Genomic DNA, 18,510 nt, shown 5'->3' with positions numbered 1-18,510 from the left:
TTTACAGTGCCAGTGTCCAGTTGTTTTTATTAACGTTCTGTTTTTACGTCATAGCTCAGCTGTATGTGTTGGTGAGTGTTGGAGTGCTTGCTTGGTTTCCTGTATGAATACTTAATGCAAACCACGTGGTGTGAAAGCAGACTGCAGCTTCTTTTGTTCAAATCAATCAAACCGGAGACGGGCAGAGAGCTGCTGAATCAGGAAATCACCGGTACATTTATTTATTCTTAGCTTTTTCGAATTATAAATAACATATTTTTGAAATCACAGAGGTTGTACGTACGGTAAACGTAAGACGTGTACAATTAAGAAAATATTGAAAAAAGTTTTTGTTGGAAGGTTAGCATCGTTTCATGTAACGTTAGTGTCCGTGTCTTTATTTAGAATTCCTGTTAGCTTAGTGTAGCGAGGTAACGTTAGCTTAACGTTAGTGAACACTATCACTCAGCTATTTAACCAATTTTGCGCCGAACTCTAAACTTGTCCCAGCCGGGTTAACTAGAATGAGTCATTTGTGTATAGCATGCAAACTTTGTGTCGCTTGTTTGTGTAGCGCATAACTATATTACTTCACAAGTTGTGTGTTAGCACGTCAGCTAGCTTGCTATCTGACCATTATGTGAACAAAGAACGACAGCGGTTCGCTGCTTAGCCTAATGAAGCTAGCAGCTAGCTGTTAGCCACCAGACGAACACCGGTAGTAGTTAGTCTACATGCTTTCATTTGTTGTTTGTTTTCGGTTTGTGTCGCTAGTTTCCACTGGCTGTTTACTATCCTACCATTGAAGAAAGCAATTTGAAATGAAAGGCCTTTTTTAATTTTTATTTTTTTATAAAAAAATATTGACACTTGACCATAGGGCTCGGGCTAACGTTACTTAAGTCGCACAATATAGTAAATTTGCTTCTTTTAACGTTAGCCAATTTAAAGACACATACAGAAATCTAGTCGGTAGCAATTTCAGTGTGTATTTACAAGCCTAATTTGTTCACTTTAACTTAACTGAACTGAACGAAAAGCAGAAGTGTGATAGTTACCGCTTCAATAACGTCCATTCTTCCATAGTCTGCTCGTGAGTTGTTATAGTCGGTGTCTATGATTTGGTGTTATCTATTTATATTAGAGTTAGCTTTCATGTGGAGCATCTTCATTATGACATAGGCTACTTTATTTTTGTTTTTGTATTTTGTTTTGTTTTTCTGTTGTTTTTCATTGTTTTACTGTGTTGTGCTACTCTTCAAACATGAATGATTCTGTAACTCAGACTTTGTAGTAATGCAGTCTTACTTAAACTATTCTTGTCTTAGAATTTTTTATGCTGTAGATAATACCTCACATTTGTTCTGAATATTTTTCCTTGCTCTGGCCCAACAGCTCCCTTGATCATTGCATTTTCATTGTTTTGAGATCAAGTACAGTTACAGTCTTACTCATACATTATTGTTGCACCCTGTATAAACTGATCACTGCCTCTTTCCAACAAAAACAGCTTCTGTTTGAAAAATGCCACGTAAGAAGGTGACAGATGTCTCAGGGAATGGTGGGATGAAAAAGAAGAGGTCCAGCGGCAAAAGGAAAGAGAGGGACTTCAGTAGTGACGATGAATTTGACTACGAACAGGAGAACAACAAGAAACCTGGCAAGCCCTCTGCTAAGTCTGGTCTCCAGCCTGTCACTGTGGCAGATGATGTCAAAGAGAAAATAGTGGGTTTGATGCATTGTAAAACTTCTCTAATCAGCTGTTTTAAGAAATAATCATAATTATGTTTGTAATTTCGAATGTTTCTTTAATTTATTTTTGTTTTGTTCTAATTTCTATTATACAATATCCCTTCTATGTATGGAAAAAAATATATTTTTTGAGGGCCTCCTCATGATTCTGACAGAGTAAGAGGTAAGAATATTGAATAAATAACACCACATAGCAATGACTTCCAGCTACATACAGTACAAATACTACAGACATATTTTTTGTCCAGGTCATGTATTTGTGTTTGAGTATTGTTTCCTCTCTCCCAAAGGACAGGCTGACCCTTGGCATGGAATTTAGTTTTCTTCAACAGCTTTTATCTGCTCTCTGATAAAATGCAATATTCTCTGCAAGAAGAGTTTTCATATTCAATTCAGTGTCTTGCAGAAACTTCTGTTCAAAGTGTCTACAAGGATGAGTTGCAGAAAGATAGTTTCTTGCAGTATGTTGATTAAAATGTCCTTGTTCATCAAGTAAGAATAAAAATGGGCATGTCTTCAAGCAAAAAAGCATGTCCCCAATTTCAGTATTTTTCTGCAATCATATGACAGAGTTTTTGATCCAGCTGTTGAAATAATTTGAGCTGTCTTTTTTTTTAAGTCATTGACCTCATTTTGTCCTTTCTACAGAAACTTGAGTGTCCAAAGGTAAAAGGTCAACTGCTCATCTTTGGAGCAACCAACTGGGATTTGATTGGAAGAAAGGAGGTGCCCAAACAACAAGGTAGAACATTTTTATATCGAGTAGCTGGGGTGGGTCCAGAGCAGGGCAGATACCTGTGGCTGATTACGGGGACCTCATTTGTATGCTGATGTGTCTGAGTTTTTTATTTTTATACTTTATTACCATGTGTGTTTTCACAATAACAATGACATTTTGACATGGAAGAGAAGAAAATCAGTAGACACAGATTTCCATATGCACCAGCTGCTGGCCAAATAGCCAACTTTTCATGTAAGTCCAGCCAGCTAGTTGTGATTTGCTAATTGTACCTTTTTATTACCATTGGCCTCTGCTTCATAACAGTGATAATGGAAACAGAAGGTGGTGTACACTGTACAGACTATAAAGCCCCATGAGGCGATTTGTGATTTTGGGTTATCTAAATAAAATCTGACTTGACTGTCTGTCTCAGTCCTGCTGTCACATGCTTAATTTGTGTGCATGCACTCAGCTGAGAGATTGTCCTGTCATGTAGACAGTGGAGAGTCACCTTCAGTGTTTGACAGATATTAGCAAAATAATTAATTAAAAAAAACACATTATGAACTGTGCCGCCAGGGGACACCCTCTTTTAGTTGGGCTACTTTGGAAAACACCAGTGGTAGCAACTTGACAGTTGTGCACTAAGCATGAAGACGTCCGCTGAAAGCACTGCATTTTCCTTATATGCTACATGGATAGCATCAATCAATTAATCAATTAAATGTATTTACCTTGCACTTCTTACAGCAGAACCATCTCTAAAATGTATTGCAAACATGTGAAAACAGCATGTTGACAACATGTTATCAGATGTAAGGGGCTTATGTTGTATTTTTTTTTTTTTTTTGCCATTGACCAATTAGTAAATTGATGTATTAATAAATTAATGTCTGATGCTCCAAATTATGTTTTAAAATGAAGAATGATGTAATGGAATCTCCTGTAGTTATTTGTGTGTATCATTCACACACACACATATACACACACGCGCGTGTGTGTGTGTGTGTGTGTGTGTGTGTGTGTGTGTGTGTGTGTGTGTGAATGATCTGGCATCTCATATATTTCATCCATGCTTAATCTTTTTAGTCAGTGTGGTCCTCATTAAGGTGTGATGCAGTGTAGTGAATATTGTCCTCTTAGAGTTTTGGAAGATCTTCGGTAATATCTGTATTAAAGGGATAGTTCATCCAAAAATGAAAATTCAGTCATTATCTACTCACCCTCATGCCGATTGAAGGTCGGGTTTACTTTTAGTCCACAAAAAACTGCTGGAGGTTCACAGGAATACAGTGTTGCAGAATCTCCCAAATAAAGGAAGTGAATGGTGACCAGTTTCCAAATTTAAAAATCAACTGGGAAAAAACAGGCCTCCATACTGCTCATCTGTTGTAATATAAGTCTCCTGAAGCCGAAGTTGTGACGGCGTGCAAACAGCATGTTGGGGCTTTAGGAGGCTTAGATTACACCAGACGAGCAATATGGGGGCATTTTATGTTTTCCAGTTGTTTTTTCCATTTGCAAACTGGTTCCTGTTCATTTCCATTGTTTGGGAGATTCTGCAACATTCACAACAAAATAAACCCAACTCTCAATTGGCATGAGGTTGAGTAGATAATGAAACTATGAAACTAAACTAAGATAGAGGGTACAATGTGAGGTTTTGACTTGATTTTATGGATTGTCTATTCTTATGTATTTTTCTTACCCCTGATTGTGGTATATAGATAAGATGTTGGTGCTAGCCAGACACAATCAATAACAGATTGATCAGATTTTCCTGTGTCTGCAGTAGAGAATGTAAGGATGACCACGTGGTGGGCATACATGCGCCTCTTTGTTTGAGGGGCACAGGCCACATTAGTGTTTTAGCCAGTGACATCCCTTTAATTTATTGTGACAGTAATGTCTATTCATATGTATGCATGTTCTGTGCTGCCCCACTGCAGCTGGTCCACTGATGCCTGGGGCAGGCTGTGCACTGCCTTGTTAAATCCCTGCCTCACTTCTCTGGTACAAACTGATAAATCTGCTGTGAGATTAGAGGGGGGTTGGGGGTATCGGCAGGAGCAGCTGCATAGACAAAAAAAAAACACCTCTAGGGAGCTGAGATACTGTGCCTACCAGAGCACAAAAACACATTCAAATAATTATTTTGTAATTCACTAAGTTTTTTTTAGCACTTTTTGTGAAAGTGTAGCACACTTTCACACTTTTTCCATTTGAAATGAGTGGAGACTGAATGTGTGATTATGTCAAGATAGCGTGTTGATGATAATGAGCAGTCACCTAGTGCAACACTGTGGCTTATTAGTGTGTTTTAATAGTTTTGTTGGACAACAGTGGAGCACTATGGCACAGAGGAAGAAGATGTATCAGGCTTTGATACATACACATTACTTTTTAGCAATTACATTCAGTGGTGGTTTCTGAACATGAGATAATATAAAACTTCACCAGATTAAGCCTTTAAATGAAGCAAGCAAAATTATAATAAAATCAATAAATATCAAATCATAAAATAAGTAAATAGGCTTCTGAATCTGGGCAGGCATTTGAAGACAGCACCTCAGTAAGAGGTTTTACAAGGTGTGAAGAGTAGACATCCTTACCCGACTGACAGCAATCAGTCAGGTAAGAGTCTGCGAGGAAAAAGTCAGAAGACAGCTGTCAGTTGGATTATGTTTTTTCCTAAACTAGTAGTTGAAAATGCTAACAATTGATTAATCAATAATAATGTATAAGATACAATTTTTTTTAACTTTTTCTCATTTTTTCCTGCTTGTCTTTTTTCTCCTAATTTTAAGTTTTAGTTTCCTTATTCAACAGATGTCTCTTCCAGACAAAACAATGTTGAATGAGGTACAATTACAGCCATTTCTAGACTATAGATTAAATATTCATGGATACTTCTTTAATTGCTTAAGTTCTTGATGCAAATTAATCATTAACATCCTCCATCCATCAAACCTGTGCTGCTGCTGTGTTAATTTTTTCATTTCTATGTCCTGGTTTTCATTGGTCTTTGTGTGATCAGATCACCTTATTAGCTACAGAAATGCAGATGAAATGTTTTAATATCAATTCAAGTACTTGGTATTCAACTATAATTTTAAAAGTAACTAAGTAGATTACATGGTGTAATGAATACTTAAGTATAAGTAAAGTACAAACTGGAAAATCTACTCAAAAAAGTACAAGTACCCAAACATACTAAATTACAGGAACTGGAGTATTTGCTATTAGTAACTTCCACCCCTGCTTGAGACAGGTGTTGACAGGTGCGTGTGTATAAAATTATCATCATCATAATGCTTTGATTTGTGGTCTTTGTGTTTCCAGCGGCTTTTCGCAACCTGGGCCAGAATCTGTGGGGTCCTCACCGCTATGGTTGTCTGAATGATGTCCAGGTTAGCTGTGTAGTGTCTGGTCCCTGTGCTGCACACAGTCTCCTCATGACCACTGAGGGCAAGCTGTGGAGTTGGGGTAAGTAACATGCTGCATTCAGGTGCAAATGATTTTCCTCCTAAAAGCCATGCCCCCAGTGGTAATAGGTTTGACCCACCAAATACAGCTCTGGTTACAGACTGTACATGGATTTGTATGCAAGTTTTTGTCAGTGTTTGAGTCCAGAGTGGAATAACTCATCCATCCCTGGCCTCCACAGGTCGTAATGACAAAGGGCAGCTGGGTCACGGGGACACCAAGCGTCTGGAGGCTCCCAAGTTGATCGAGGCCCTAGCAGATCATGTGATAGTTGCTGCAGCCTGTGGACGCAATCACACCCTGGCTCTAACAGGTAGGCTGAACATGATCTGCGTTAGCACCAGGGGTCTGTGGTTTCATTCACTAATTCAGTTTCTTAAGTGAAATCATCTGTTGTGGTAACTGTTTGGAATGAAAACCACCATACCCTGGGTTCATAATAATTCAACACAAAATTTGTTTGATTTTATTGGTTGTCATTGGGAGTTTTCCAAAAATGATGGAATTCAGTTTTCATTGCTTTGTAATTTTAAATGTCTTGTAAACAACAGTGGACAGAATGTGAGAGTCAGTATGAGCTGCTGTGATTGCTGATGCCAGTCTTTGTCCTCAGAGGATGGTACTGCATACTCTTTTGGTGAGAACAAGCTGGGCCAGCTTGGGCAAGGCAACCAGACTGATGCAGTCCTCAGCCCAGCACTGGTAAGCCATCCCCACCACACCTAGCACACAGTGTAATAACAGCCACAGCCATAACTGTGGTCGTAATCACAACAATAATAGTGCTCAAAGCTACATCTGTGCCACAGAGGTTTTTACAGTCACTGCCATGACAGAAACCAGTATCAACAGTGCAAAGAACTAACTAGCCTGCACTGGTTATCTAAACAAGGGATGGGTATCATTAGGATTTTATTGATGCCATTTACATAATCCGATGCCAAAAAATAAAGACATGACAAGAAAAGATGCGAGAGTCTCTTTGTGACAGTCTTTTAACTGGAATTAAGGGGTGTGGTTATCTCCTGAGCATAGGAGGAGCAGCAGCAGCGTGTGACTAAAGAGAATAGCTGGCCTGGTCCCCTTTAAAGGTTAATCCACTTTAAGTGAACCTGTACCAAAGTTGTCGGTCAAGCCGCTATTACACTGGACAAAGAACCTGCTGACATCTGGCTTTTTTTCTTCAGTGGGAAAGAGCATAGTTGGCATTCACCCCCATATCAAATGATTTCACCAGTAGACATGGATATTTTCTGTCTGCAGCTCCAGTAGGCACTGATGTAAACACAACACCCAAGTGGATGTGCTATTTTCACCACTTTTTAGTGGAGAGTGAATGAAAAGTGCAGAATGACAAAGGCTTGTCACCTCTTTTGCTCCTTTTTTCATCCACATGTGCTGCTTGATTGAGTTTGATTCTGCTGCAGCCCAGCATAACACAGTTTGCAGCTGCTTGAATGTGTGATGAAGCGCTCGTATTTAGTCAAGCGGCTGAACAACGGATAAACTTTTACTTCCTATAAATTCTTCACAATAAAAGTCCCCCTTATTTTGTAATCTGAAAGCTTTTATTTTGAAACAGCATAATGAGGAAATACTGCGTTTTCATGAGCAATAACTTAACTACTGCAGCTGAAAGCAAATGTGAGTAGATAATTGCCATTTATTCTATCTCTATTGTTTGATAAGTTATAATTAAGTTTGTGTTTGATATTGCTGCAATAATCTATATGAATCATTCTGGATTTCCTTTTTTCATTCCCGGTTGTCTTACATGTAGCATAGATCTCCAGTTCTATTTTTTCTGTCTACACAGCTCTGTCTGCTGTGCTGCACTGATGGAAGTAGCTTGAAAAAAGAAGATTCCAGTGTCTGAAAACTGATTTCCAACAAACCAGGGGACGAGAATAATTTCAGTCTCCTAAATAACACAGTCCTTTGCGGATGCTCTGCTACACTGCAAAAGTCTGCCTTGAAAAAGGCAGCGCTATCGTGTTAGCCACCTAGTAGCAGCGTTGGTCTCAACTGTCCTTCAGGAGGGCCTGAGAGGATTATTTTTGGTCTCACACACTGTAAATCAAAATGTGATTGGTTAATTCACCTGCCACTTTCTAAACAAACACACAGGCTGTGGCCTTCTGTCCTGGTAATGACGTCCTAGCCAATGAGTGAGCCAGCTCTGACCTTTCTCTGCCTAGAGTCAAGAACACCAAAAAAAATCTGATTGGACAACTCTACTTTGCTGTTTTCAGGACAGTAAACTGTTCATTTCTGAAGCAAAGTTGATAGAAAATGAGGTTGAAATTAGAATTAGATGGTAATAGTGTAATAATTAAATGAATTAAACAAAATATATTTAAATCCAGATTTTGAAATACTGATATGTTAGGCCTTCTCTGAAGGCCTCAGGGTTCCCCTCTGCCATATTTGTAGTCAACCTTCTGTCTCTTCTGCTAGATTTCATACAATGGCCAACCCCTGGTGAAGGTGGCTTGTGGTGCTGAATTCAGCATGGTGGTGGACTGCAAAGGAAACCTGTACTCCTTTGGCTGCCCGGAGTACGGACAGCTGGGTAAGCTCGTCTATTGTTTTTAACATGTCAGCTTTGTTTAAAGTGTGTTTTAGTAACACAGTGATTGGTTAATTCGACAAATGGCAGAATATTCTGCTTATAGTTGATGGAAGCCAATGCAAGAAGTTGACGCCAGTTTTACAAAGAGAGGTTATCACAGATGGGCAGCGGCACCTGCAGATGTGCAAAAAAAAGAGTTCATCCATCAGAGAGCGCTGACAAGTTGATTTTTACACAGTTAATTTTTTTACGTGAACTTTCAACTTTAAAGGGATAGTTCACCCAAAAATGAAAATTCAGTCATTATCTACTCAGCCTCATGCTGATTGAAGGTCGGGTTTAGTTTTTTAGTCCACAAAACACTGCTGGAGTTTCACAGGAAAACAGTGTTGCAGAATCTCCCAAACAATGGAAGTGAATGGTGACCAGTTTTCAAACGTACTAAACACGACCTTCAGTCAGCTTGAGGGTGAGTAGAAAATGACTGAATTTTCATTTTTGGGTTAAGTATCCCTTTAAGAGTGCTGTAAGTATTGGCCGACATTAAGATTTTTCAAACTGAACAACAGCAACGTTGGTATCTGCCTTATTCTCTCTGATGTCTTTCTACTTGTTTAAAACTGAACCCTTATCTGTCTCACTGCAGGTCACAACAGTGATGGGAAGTTCATAGCTCGTGCCCAGCGCATTGAGTTTGACTGTGAGCTCATCCCTCGCCGTGTCGCCATCTTTATTGAGAAGTCCAAGGATGGTCAGATCATGCCTGTGCCCAACGTGGTGGTCCGAGATGTGGCCTGTGGGGCTAATCACACAGTGAGAAAATACTGATTAATATGGTTGAGTACTGTTCACATTTGAACAGATATGATACCTGACCGTACCTTAGGGATTTCAATCTCTGTCATAACAAAAATGTAATTTAAGTTGTAAGAAAAAGTCCAAACTTCTCAATTTCAACATTATTCATTTAGAACATCTTACACACAAACGTTTCACAAAATAAAACTCCTCTCTACCTCCATCTCATCTATCATACCTGTTCCCTTCAACCTCCAGCCTGGCACAGTCTGTCACCAGGGTATAAAGAAAGAATGTTGTTGTGTGTCTCAGAGGAAGCACATGATATCCTTCCTTTCTTTCTGTAAATATGATGCCGTTCACATACTACTGCATTTGGACTTAAATTTTGGACATTAAAAAAATCATCTGCTGTTTCATTGTGCTAAACAGCATGTTGGTGCGGAATATAAAATTGCTCAGCCAACGTCAATCAAGACATCTCGCAGACAGTGGGAGAATCGGAACAAAGCAGAGCTCAGCTTCTCTATTTAACTAACTGGCAACTGACTGGCTGTCATAGTTTTGCACAGCCAGACCATACGCCATACTTTCTTTTAGAACTGTGCCAGTGCTGGAGAAGCCATACCGTACACACAGATTGGAAATACTCCACCTTGTTTATCAACCACATAATTATTGAACTCGTTACCAACTTTAGTGACTTTCTTGCCAGATTTTGTGACTTTTCAGACCCTCTTGGCGCCTTTATTTCTAAAAAAGCACCTAGCAACAAATTTACCGACTTTTTCAGGCCCATCAGGGAAAAGGCAAGAAATATATTCAGAAATATATTGTTATCATAAAGGTGTTACAAATTCAATATTAAGTCAAAAATCAATCAAAGTGAGCTTTCAATTTCAGTAATTGAAATCAAAAGCAAACTTTGCAGTTACTGCATTACCAAGGACTACATTACTCAGGGTAACGCAGTCCATGTTTCTCTGCCAGCAGTGCTAGTGTCCCTCCTCTCGTGCTCCATGCCATTTCCTGAAGTTGGGGAGAATGTTACCAATTTAACATCCAACTGGAGCGGTGAAATATACTAGTCCGAACAGTAATGTTGCCAACTATAAAGTTTATATACCAGCAAAATTACAGTCACCAACATACACCGCCATGTTTTGAACATACATATTAATAACATAAACAGGAAGTGACATTTGTATGTTGGAACATAAAATGGCAAACTTAAACTCTCTACAATGCGTCATGGGAAAACTGGTATCTGCAGCATATGTGAACCTCACAAGCCAGAATGCTACAGCGCCCCACAGTGTTTGAAGAATGCCACGAACACTGAACAAGCTTCCCAGATGAAGCTTCCAGGTGAAAACTGTTTCAGCTTCATGTAACCTTACACATAATACCAATAATAATAAAAATAATAGTGGTAATTGGGCATGGTGTAGGCAAAGTATTGGTATCGCCAGATATCCTAATTCAGATATAAATGAAAATTTTAAGTAATTAAAAGGAAAAATAAAATTTTCACATTTGTGAAATTGGTATGATGAAGTATTTTTTCGTGAAAAATGACAATCATCATCATAATTTCCAGTTACAGTGAAATAAGCATGTGACCTGCTGTGACCTAGCCCCTTAAAGAATTGAAATTGGGAGTCATTAATAACCAGAATTGATTAGCAAAATTGAAGTTGTTAAGACCCAAACGATACCCAACCTATAAGTGCATTGTCTTTCATACTGAACATTAAAACTGTGTGTGTTTGCAGCTGGTGCTGGACTCTCAAAAGCGAGTGTTCAGCTGGGGTTTCGGTGGTTACGGCCGTCTGGGTCACACGGAGCAGAAGGATGAGATGGTTCCCCGACTGGTCAAACTGTTTGACTTCCCTGGACGTGGTGCCAGCCAGATCTGTACAGGGTACCAGTGTTCCTTCGCCGTTAGTGAAATGGGTAAGAGGAGACCATATTGATGATGTAAAATTTCCAACATATCTCACTCACATAGGCTCACTTATTTTTGTATTAGATTTTTATATATTTTTTTATATTTTAATTATTATCTAATATTTTATAGATTAACTTATGCTGATTTTCAAGCAAAGGCTGAAAATACTGAATACCAACTGTAAAGTCAAGTCAAAGTACTTTGTACAACAAATGATGCCACTGTGTTTTTGTACTTGTAGATGTCTGATCAGTGTTGTATTTGCAGGGGGGCTGTTTTTCTGGGGAGTGACAAACACTTCCAGAGAGTCAACCATGTACCCCAAAGCTGTGCAGGATCTGTGTGGTTGGAAGATCCGCAGTCTGGCGTGTGGGTGAGTGCTAACATTACTTGTTCATTGCTCTCTGTCATGGTGTGTGTCTTTTCATTTGTGTGGAGGACATTTCATTTCCTTGCCCTGAGGGGACAGCTCATCAAGGAACAAATCTTGACTTTTGGCATATCTAAAGTACTTGTATGCTTGACTACTCTTAAAACATAGCAGATTATGAAGTTTTTTTTTAGACGCTATAAAAAAGAATAAATGTATACCGCTAAGAAACTCAAGTCTCTGCAGAACCCCCAAAAAAGAACTTAACCAAACTTTCCAGAAGAAACACACAATGTAAAAAAAGATCCATGCCAGTGCTTCTGATAAGATGCTTTGCTCAAGGTTGCCATTTTCAGAGCGCTCTTTCACACCCACAAGATGAAGATGTGTCTCTATTTTCCATGTGCTGTATTGCCCTCAGAAGCTTCTCAGAACGTTGCGCTCTTGCTTTAGCTTCTTTATCAAGCTGCCTATTCTCTATTCCCAAATCCATAATTTGTGCATCCGCTTGCTCCAGCCTGTCATTGAGATCAGCGACGGCTGTTTTGCATTTTGGACTGCATTGTTTTCACCATTGAGACATCCACCTGTGAATCCTGCAGAATACTGCGTACCTGGGCCATTTCACACAAAACCTTCTCCAGAATGGTCTGTAGCTCTGTCAGGACATTCATAGCTGTAGGGCTCGGCCTGCCCACCTCGGGGCTCTGTGTGATGTCCATGACGTTGCTAACTATCTTGCTGCTGCTAGCTGTGTAAGCATTACTAGCAGCCTGTTTCGCCATTCTCATTTGGAGTTTTTAAAAGTGTCATTTTCCAGTCTAGTTGTTGAACTAGGTACCAGTAAGATACAGGTGTCGTCAGACAGCTGTTATGTCGTAGAAAATAAAGTCTCCCTCAAAGAACTTTAGGGGAAAGTGAGCAATTGATGGGACGTTTGTTTTAGGTAGCCATCATGGTTAGTGGTCCCACATGACTCCTGAGAAAGACATTTTGGAAAGTTTCTGTGTAGCCACCTCTCAGTACTTTTGTAGCCTTTAACTCTATCAGTGGTGTAACAATATTTGTTGGTCTGTGGCTTGCAGAGATCAACCCCCACAGTTCAGCCTGCATGTGAACTGTGGACTAAATTTAATCAACATAGTGTACGTATATTGTACATAGAGTTTTACTATCACTGTTAGTTTTCTGCTGTCTTAACTTTTACACAGCTCTTCTCACTCACCAGTGCAGCTCTGTGTCTCTGCCTGTCTGAGACTCAGGCTTCATTGCTGATTGGCTATTAATTGATTGGCAGGACATTCAGCGAGTCTATAGAGTGTATTATATTATACTATTTGGTATATATATATTATAGTAAAGCATATTATAGTAGAATATAGTATTAGAAGTATCATACTACTATAGAGGATGATGATGATTATTATATTTACCATTATTATTGTGGTAACTACAGACAGAGAGGCTGCTCTATCAAGTGCATTTTTAAATTAATTTAATCCTAATCCTGCTTTTTTGTGCTGTGATATGATCTGAACCATAAGTTTTGTGATCTGTTGGAGCCCTTCTCTCTGTAGTTTGAAGTTTAGATTCTCTCCTGTGTCCCAGTTTGTACTGTCAGGTACCTGTTTATTTTACTGCTTCAATTGTGAAGAATTAATAGGAAATGAAGTGTACACTGTTTTAAAGTTGCTTGACTCATGACAAATAGACAGAATAGTGTTTTCATTATTCTCTGATCAATTTGTTATTGGGTAATTTCTAGCATGTAAGAGATGATTTCATAGATAGAAGTTATAGATATGTGCAACCTTTCGAATCAGACTTCCAGAGAGAGGAACATATTAGTGTAAGGTGAGATCCTCGTTTGTCAAACCAGCTAGATAATCACTGAAAATGTCCTGGAAAATGAGCCCTAGAAAAGAGAGGGAACCCCACAGGCCCTCTCTCACATGTACACACAGTCATTTAGCAACAAGAAAATGTTTTCTAGACAGACCCTGTTCTCTAGATACTGGGAGATGTTGCAGTGTTTACACAGGGTGATTGTGTGCTGTCATCAATAATTATTCACATGCAAGTATGTAATTGGCTAGAGAAAGAGTTAGTGAGTCCTGAAGGGGATGGCTAGTGACAAGTGATTTACTAGTCTCCATCCCTAGATCTACATTCATGTAGATAATTCTTTTTCTCTATGCAGAGTTTAAGTGTGTTTGTGTTTAACAGGAAGAGCAGCATTGTTATTGCTGCAGATGAGAGTACGATAAGCTGGGGTCCGTCACCCACATTTGGAGAGCTGGTAAGAACTGAGGCCTCAGTAATGGCTTCATCATTATAGGATAAACTGTTCTTCATTCAAAAATGATACAAAACTGTTGACATAAAAATGGCTGTTGATAGAGATTTGGGAGCTCAGCGCAGATTGTATCTTGTCATTTCAGGGATATGGAGACAACAAACCCAAATCCTCCACCACTGCTCAGGAGGTCAAGACCTTGGATGGCATCTACATTGAACAGGTAAATTAACATGAAGTTATGATTAGCTCCTAATTAGGGGAACTGTGAATACACCATGTTTCCACTGTGAGTCATCTAGATTTGAAAATGCAGTTATTTTTGTTTTGTTTTGGCCTTTCATTCGCACTAAGGTTTGGAAGGTAAACTTTTTGAAAAGGCTTGCTTGAGGGGATAAATCTAAACACAAGTCTACAATCATACCAGCTGCTCTGAGAGGCTGAACTTAGCCACAGTGGCTCCTTTGAGCTAAATGCTTCTTTTAGCACGCTAACATGCCGATGTTTAGCTGGTACAAGGTTGAAAATGTTCTTTAGTTTGGCATGCTAACATTTGTTAATTAGCAGTGATTGATGGATGAGGCTTTGATCGTCTATTTTTGTGCTTAAAATGGATTCAAAGCTTCAAAGGTAGCAGCTCAGTGACATCTAGAGATGGGAATTGATAAGATTTTATTGCTACCAATGTCATTATCGATTCTGCTTCGATGTAATTCTTTATCGATTCACTTATCAATTCCTGTGGATTATCTGTGTGAAAAAAGTAGGCCTGTACAGGTTTTCAGTTTCAACAACACAAATTTTATGAGTCTCTGAACAGTGGGAGTTTAACTAATGTATATGTTAGATAAAACATTTCAACTAGTCATAGTCAGTAATCAGTGATGTGATTTGTTCAGTTTCAACAATTCAGCAGCCTAAACCAACTTGTTTATAATTCAACAGCATATGAGTACATATTAAAGGTGTCTTACCAAAAGTTCTGTGTCAGTTGATGTTGACAGACTGTGTTTGGGACTTTTCACCATCTTGGAGGCTTGTTCAATGTTCATGGCTTCTTTCAACCACTGTGGGGCGCTGTAAGATTCAGACTTGTGAGGTTCACATGTGCTGCAGATAGAGTGCCAAGACTCAGCCCTCATTTACATATGCCCATGATGCATTGTAGTTTAAGTTTATCATTTTATGTTCCAAAATACTTTCCGTTAGTGTTTGTGATGTGTTTATTCAGTTTGTAATTTTTGGAGTCATAAAAAAGCATAAAAAGTTTTCCCCTGTTATTTACCTCCACAGATCGGATCTTGAGGTGGTAGACCATGTCCTGTATCTAACTATAAAGCAAGGACTCTGTCTGTTTGTATGTCTTTTGGCTATCTCATGAATCGTTAATCTGATCTGCTTTGAAATTAGCAGGTGCACTTCAAATTTCAAAGTGCAGTGTCAAATTTGGTATAATTTGGACATGTGACACATTCAATATTAATAAAACTAATAAACAGGGGACAACGGTGTATGCAGCAGCTACAACGGCTGCAAGATGACTGCACCCTAAGCCTCAAAGAGAGCTCAAGCTGCAGCCTGTAAACCTCACTCACGATATTTCACCCAAAAATGAAATTCAGTCTTTATGTACCCACCCTCATATCGATTGATGGTTGAGTTTATTTTGTTAGTCCACAAAACACTGCTGGGGTTTCACAATTGCAGAATCTCCCAAACAATGAAAGTGAACGGTGACAAGTTTTCAAGCTGATAAAACAACTGGAAAAAATCATAAAATGCCTCCATACTGCTTGTCTGGTGTAATCCAAGTCCCAACATGCTGTTTGTCACACCACACACACCCAGTTCAGAAAGTGTGCATGTGCACGTGAACTTGGCTCCAAGCTGAGGATCGACAGTGAAGATTCAGGCTAAAAACATGGTGTAAATAATATTTTCTTGGTCAACTTGGCATGTGGGGAGTTAAGGAAACTTGGATTACACCCGACCAGCAGTATGGGGGCATTTTATGTTTTTATTCTGTTGCTTTTTAGATTTGAAAACTGGTCACCATTCACTTTCATTGTTTATTATTAAAATATATAAAAATATATAATAAAATATAAATAATAAATTAAATAAAAAAAATATAATAATATAAATAATATAATAAATTATTATTAATTAGAAATTATATGATGCTCTGTAGGCTCTGCACACTGGACATGCCTCATAGTGCCAGACTGATCTGGAATTTCTGAGACAGTTTACGATACGATTGTAAAGGAGAAAAATTCACAGATGGCCGATGAACTAAAATTAAAATAGAACTTTTCTATGTGGATTGATATGACAGTCAGAAGGCTGCTTTCTCAAATGCAATCCTTAATTCAAGTAAAGAATGTATGTATGTTTGGGCAGTAAAATGTCCCTGTTATTTTGTCGTTTTAACATTATATATGATGCTTTTGTATTAGCATCACTGTTGAATTAATCTATATATTGTATTTTACTGCTGTACATGTTTAAGGTTGCAGTGGAGTGAAAAGCACAATGTTTCCCTCTGAAATGTAGTGGAGTGGAAAATTACCATTAACCTGGTGTCCAGAGGGTCACAGAATAAAATCTGAAACTTTGTCATGCTTTGTCAGAGTTGAAGGTTGAAGTAACAAAATGCACTGATCTTTTGAAAAGGATTACTGAGTGTTATGTGTTTTTGCAGGTGGTGATGGGCTACTCTCACTCTCTGGTCATTGCCAGACAAGACACTGAGCAGGAAAAGGAGAGACTGAAAAAACTGCCTGAATACAACCCCCGAACAATCTGATGGGGCCTCCATGGCAACACCTCAACCCTTTTCACTGGAGCACAGACCAGCGGTGCTCAGCAGGATCATCTGCTGGTCTTGGTGGTATACCAGTGGAATGGTTGAGTTTGGAGAGGGGAGGCACTCACAAGTCCGAAGGATATCCATACATCTCAGTTACCAGCAAACTAGCTCTACACTAATTTGGACACTGAAATCAGAGAAAACGGGACTGGAGAGGGACAGATCCATGGTGGATGGTGGATGGTCCACCTCTCACAATAAACTGTCAAGATACCTTCACTTCACACAGAGTTTGCTCCGAGCACTTCACACCTTCCAGAGTAGTGCTTCCAAAAACCCTTTTCTATTTTGTAATACAGCCAAACATTAATGTCTTCATGTATCTTGTTCTGTTTTATTTGTTGCAGTATTTGAAATGAGAACATTGTCACATTACAGGTGCTACCACAGGACCCTCAGTCTTTTTCTATCGAGGGGTTTTCAAAGACCAATACTCCATACCTGTGCCTTTTTCTACATGTATTGTTCAGGATATGGAAGTCTTGTTTGTGTTGTTGAGGATAGTGTATATGGCAGTATGAGCACATGTAAGTGCAGCTGCCACAGATTACAATCAGGATTTGGAACGTGATGTTCTGAGTTAGTGCACTCCACTCAATGTTACATTCCTTTTGTTGTCTTTTTCAGTGTTTGGATCAAGGATACACACCTCAGTCCTTCCCAGACCACTGTGTCTGCTAGCTCATGTCTTTGTGAATTTGAATAATAGTAACTATTCCAGTGCTTAAAGTGGTTTCACAAGCAGGTCAGAACTTTTAGAACCAACAATGCAATGTGTGGAAAGGTGTGCTGGAAAAGAAGGCATGTCCTTTAAAAAAAACAGCAGAGGTGTTTTCCTCCTTCTTGTACTGCATTCCTTTTTTATGGTGACATTTCTCTGGGTTAAATTGTTTATTTCATTGAGATGGTTAAATAAAGATTCACATGAATTTGATTTCTTCTCTTGTCCATTTTGGCTACAATGCTACCATTCATAGTATACCACCAGTCAGTTTTCAGTAGGCCTGAGCACTGAATGGTGCAAAGACCCTATTAGATTTGCTTGGATTACGTATATATTTTCTTCTTATTATTATTTGTCTTTGTCCTCTTCTTCTGAGGGGTTAAACTTGCTCGGTAGCCCATGAAACTTGGCACAAAATTCGATTGTGGTGAAAATCTATAAGTCATGGTTTTTCAGTGATGGCAAAATGGTTTGGCCTCGCCCCCTAAAATCAGTCCCAGTGATTCATTTCACTGACATGCATGTAAATCAGTATGTTTATGTATTATGGTCAGATGAACAAAAGAATCTTTTGGGGCCTAAACCCAACAGGAAGTCTGCCATTTTGAATTAAGTGGTCATTTTAGTGTTTTCCACATGTTGCTCTTTAACAAACCCCTTCTACAGAATTTATCCAGTGAACTTCAAAAGCGGTGTTTGCTATCAAGATTAGTTTATGATCAAAAGTCAAACGATTTTGTCAGCATTGAAAGTCATGGTCGGGGCGTGGCATCAAGTGTTGATGTCTCACCATGAAACACAAATTGCTATCACTTTGGTGCAAATGGTCCCGTTGGCATCAAATGTCATGTGTTTGATAAGAGTGACATGACATGACAATCAGGAGTCATAGTCATAGCGCCACCTGGTGGAGACAGGAACTGCCATCAAACTCCTTTCTGCAGCGTTCAGACTGGTTGGCACTTAAGCAATGGGGCCACCATAGGCCC

The 18,510-nt window shown here is 39.0% G+C and overlaps 1 protein-coding gene across 1 annotated transcript; it reads left to right on the top strand.

Annotated features, from left to right (window-relative positions):
• Positions 1-71: 71 nt before the first annotated feature.
• rcc2 (regulator of chromosome condensation 2) lies at positions 72-17,729 on the top strand. Its single transcript, XM_084721983.1, has 13 exons — positions 72-211; positions 1,490-1,704; positions 2,380-2,473; positions 5,795-5,938; positions 6,120-6,251; positions 6,552-6,640; positions 8,396-8,510; positions 9,157-9,323; positions 11,084-11,264; positions 11,527-11,632; positions 13,856-13,928; positions 14,071-14,148; positions 16,630-17,729. The coding sequence occupies exons 2-13, from the start codon at positions 1,504-1,506 to the stop codon at positions 16,732-16,734; spliced, it is 1,485 nt and encodes a 494-aa protein (XP_084578109.1). The 5' UTR covers positions 72-211; positions 1,490-1,503; the 3' UTR covers positions 16,735-17,729.
• The last annotated feature ends 781 nt before the right edge of the window (positions 17,730-18,510 follow it).

This window comes from Lutjanus erythropterus, chromosome 6, assembly GCF_056507025.1.
Source record: "Lutjanus erythropterus isolate fLutEry1 chromosome 6, fLutEry1.hap2, whole genome shotgun sequence".
NCBI lineage: Eukaryota > Metazoa > Chordata > Actinopteri > Lutjaniformes > Lutjanidae > Lutjanus > Lutjanus erythropterus.
Note: the sequence above shows the minus strand (reverse complement) of the source record. Positions and strands in the feature narration are given on the sequence as shown.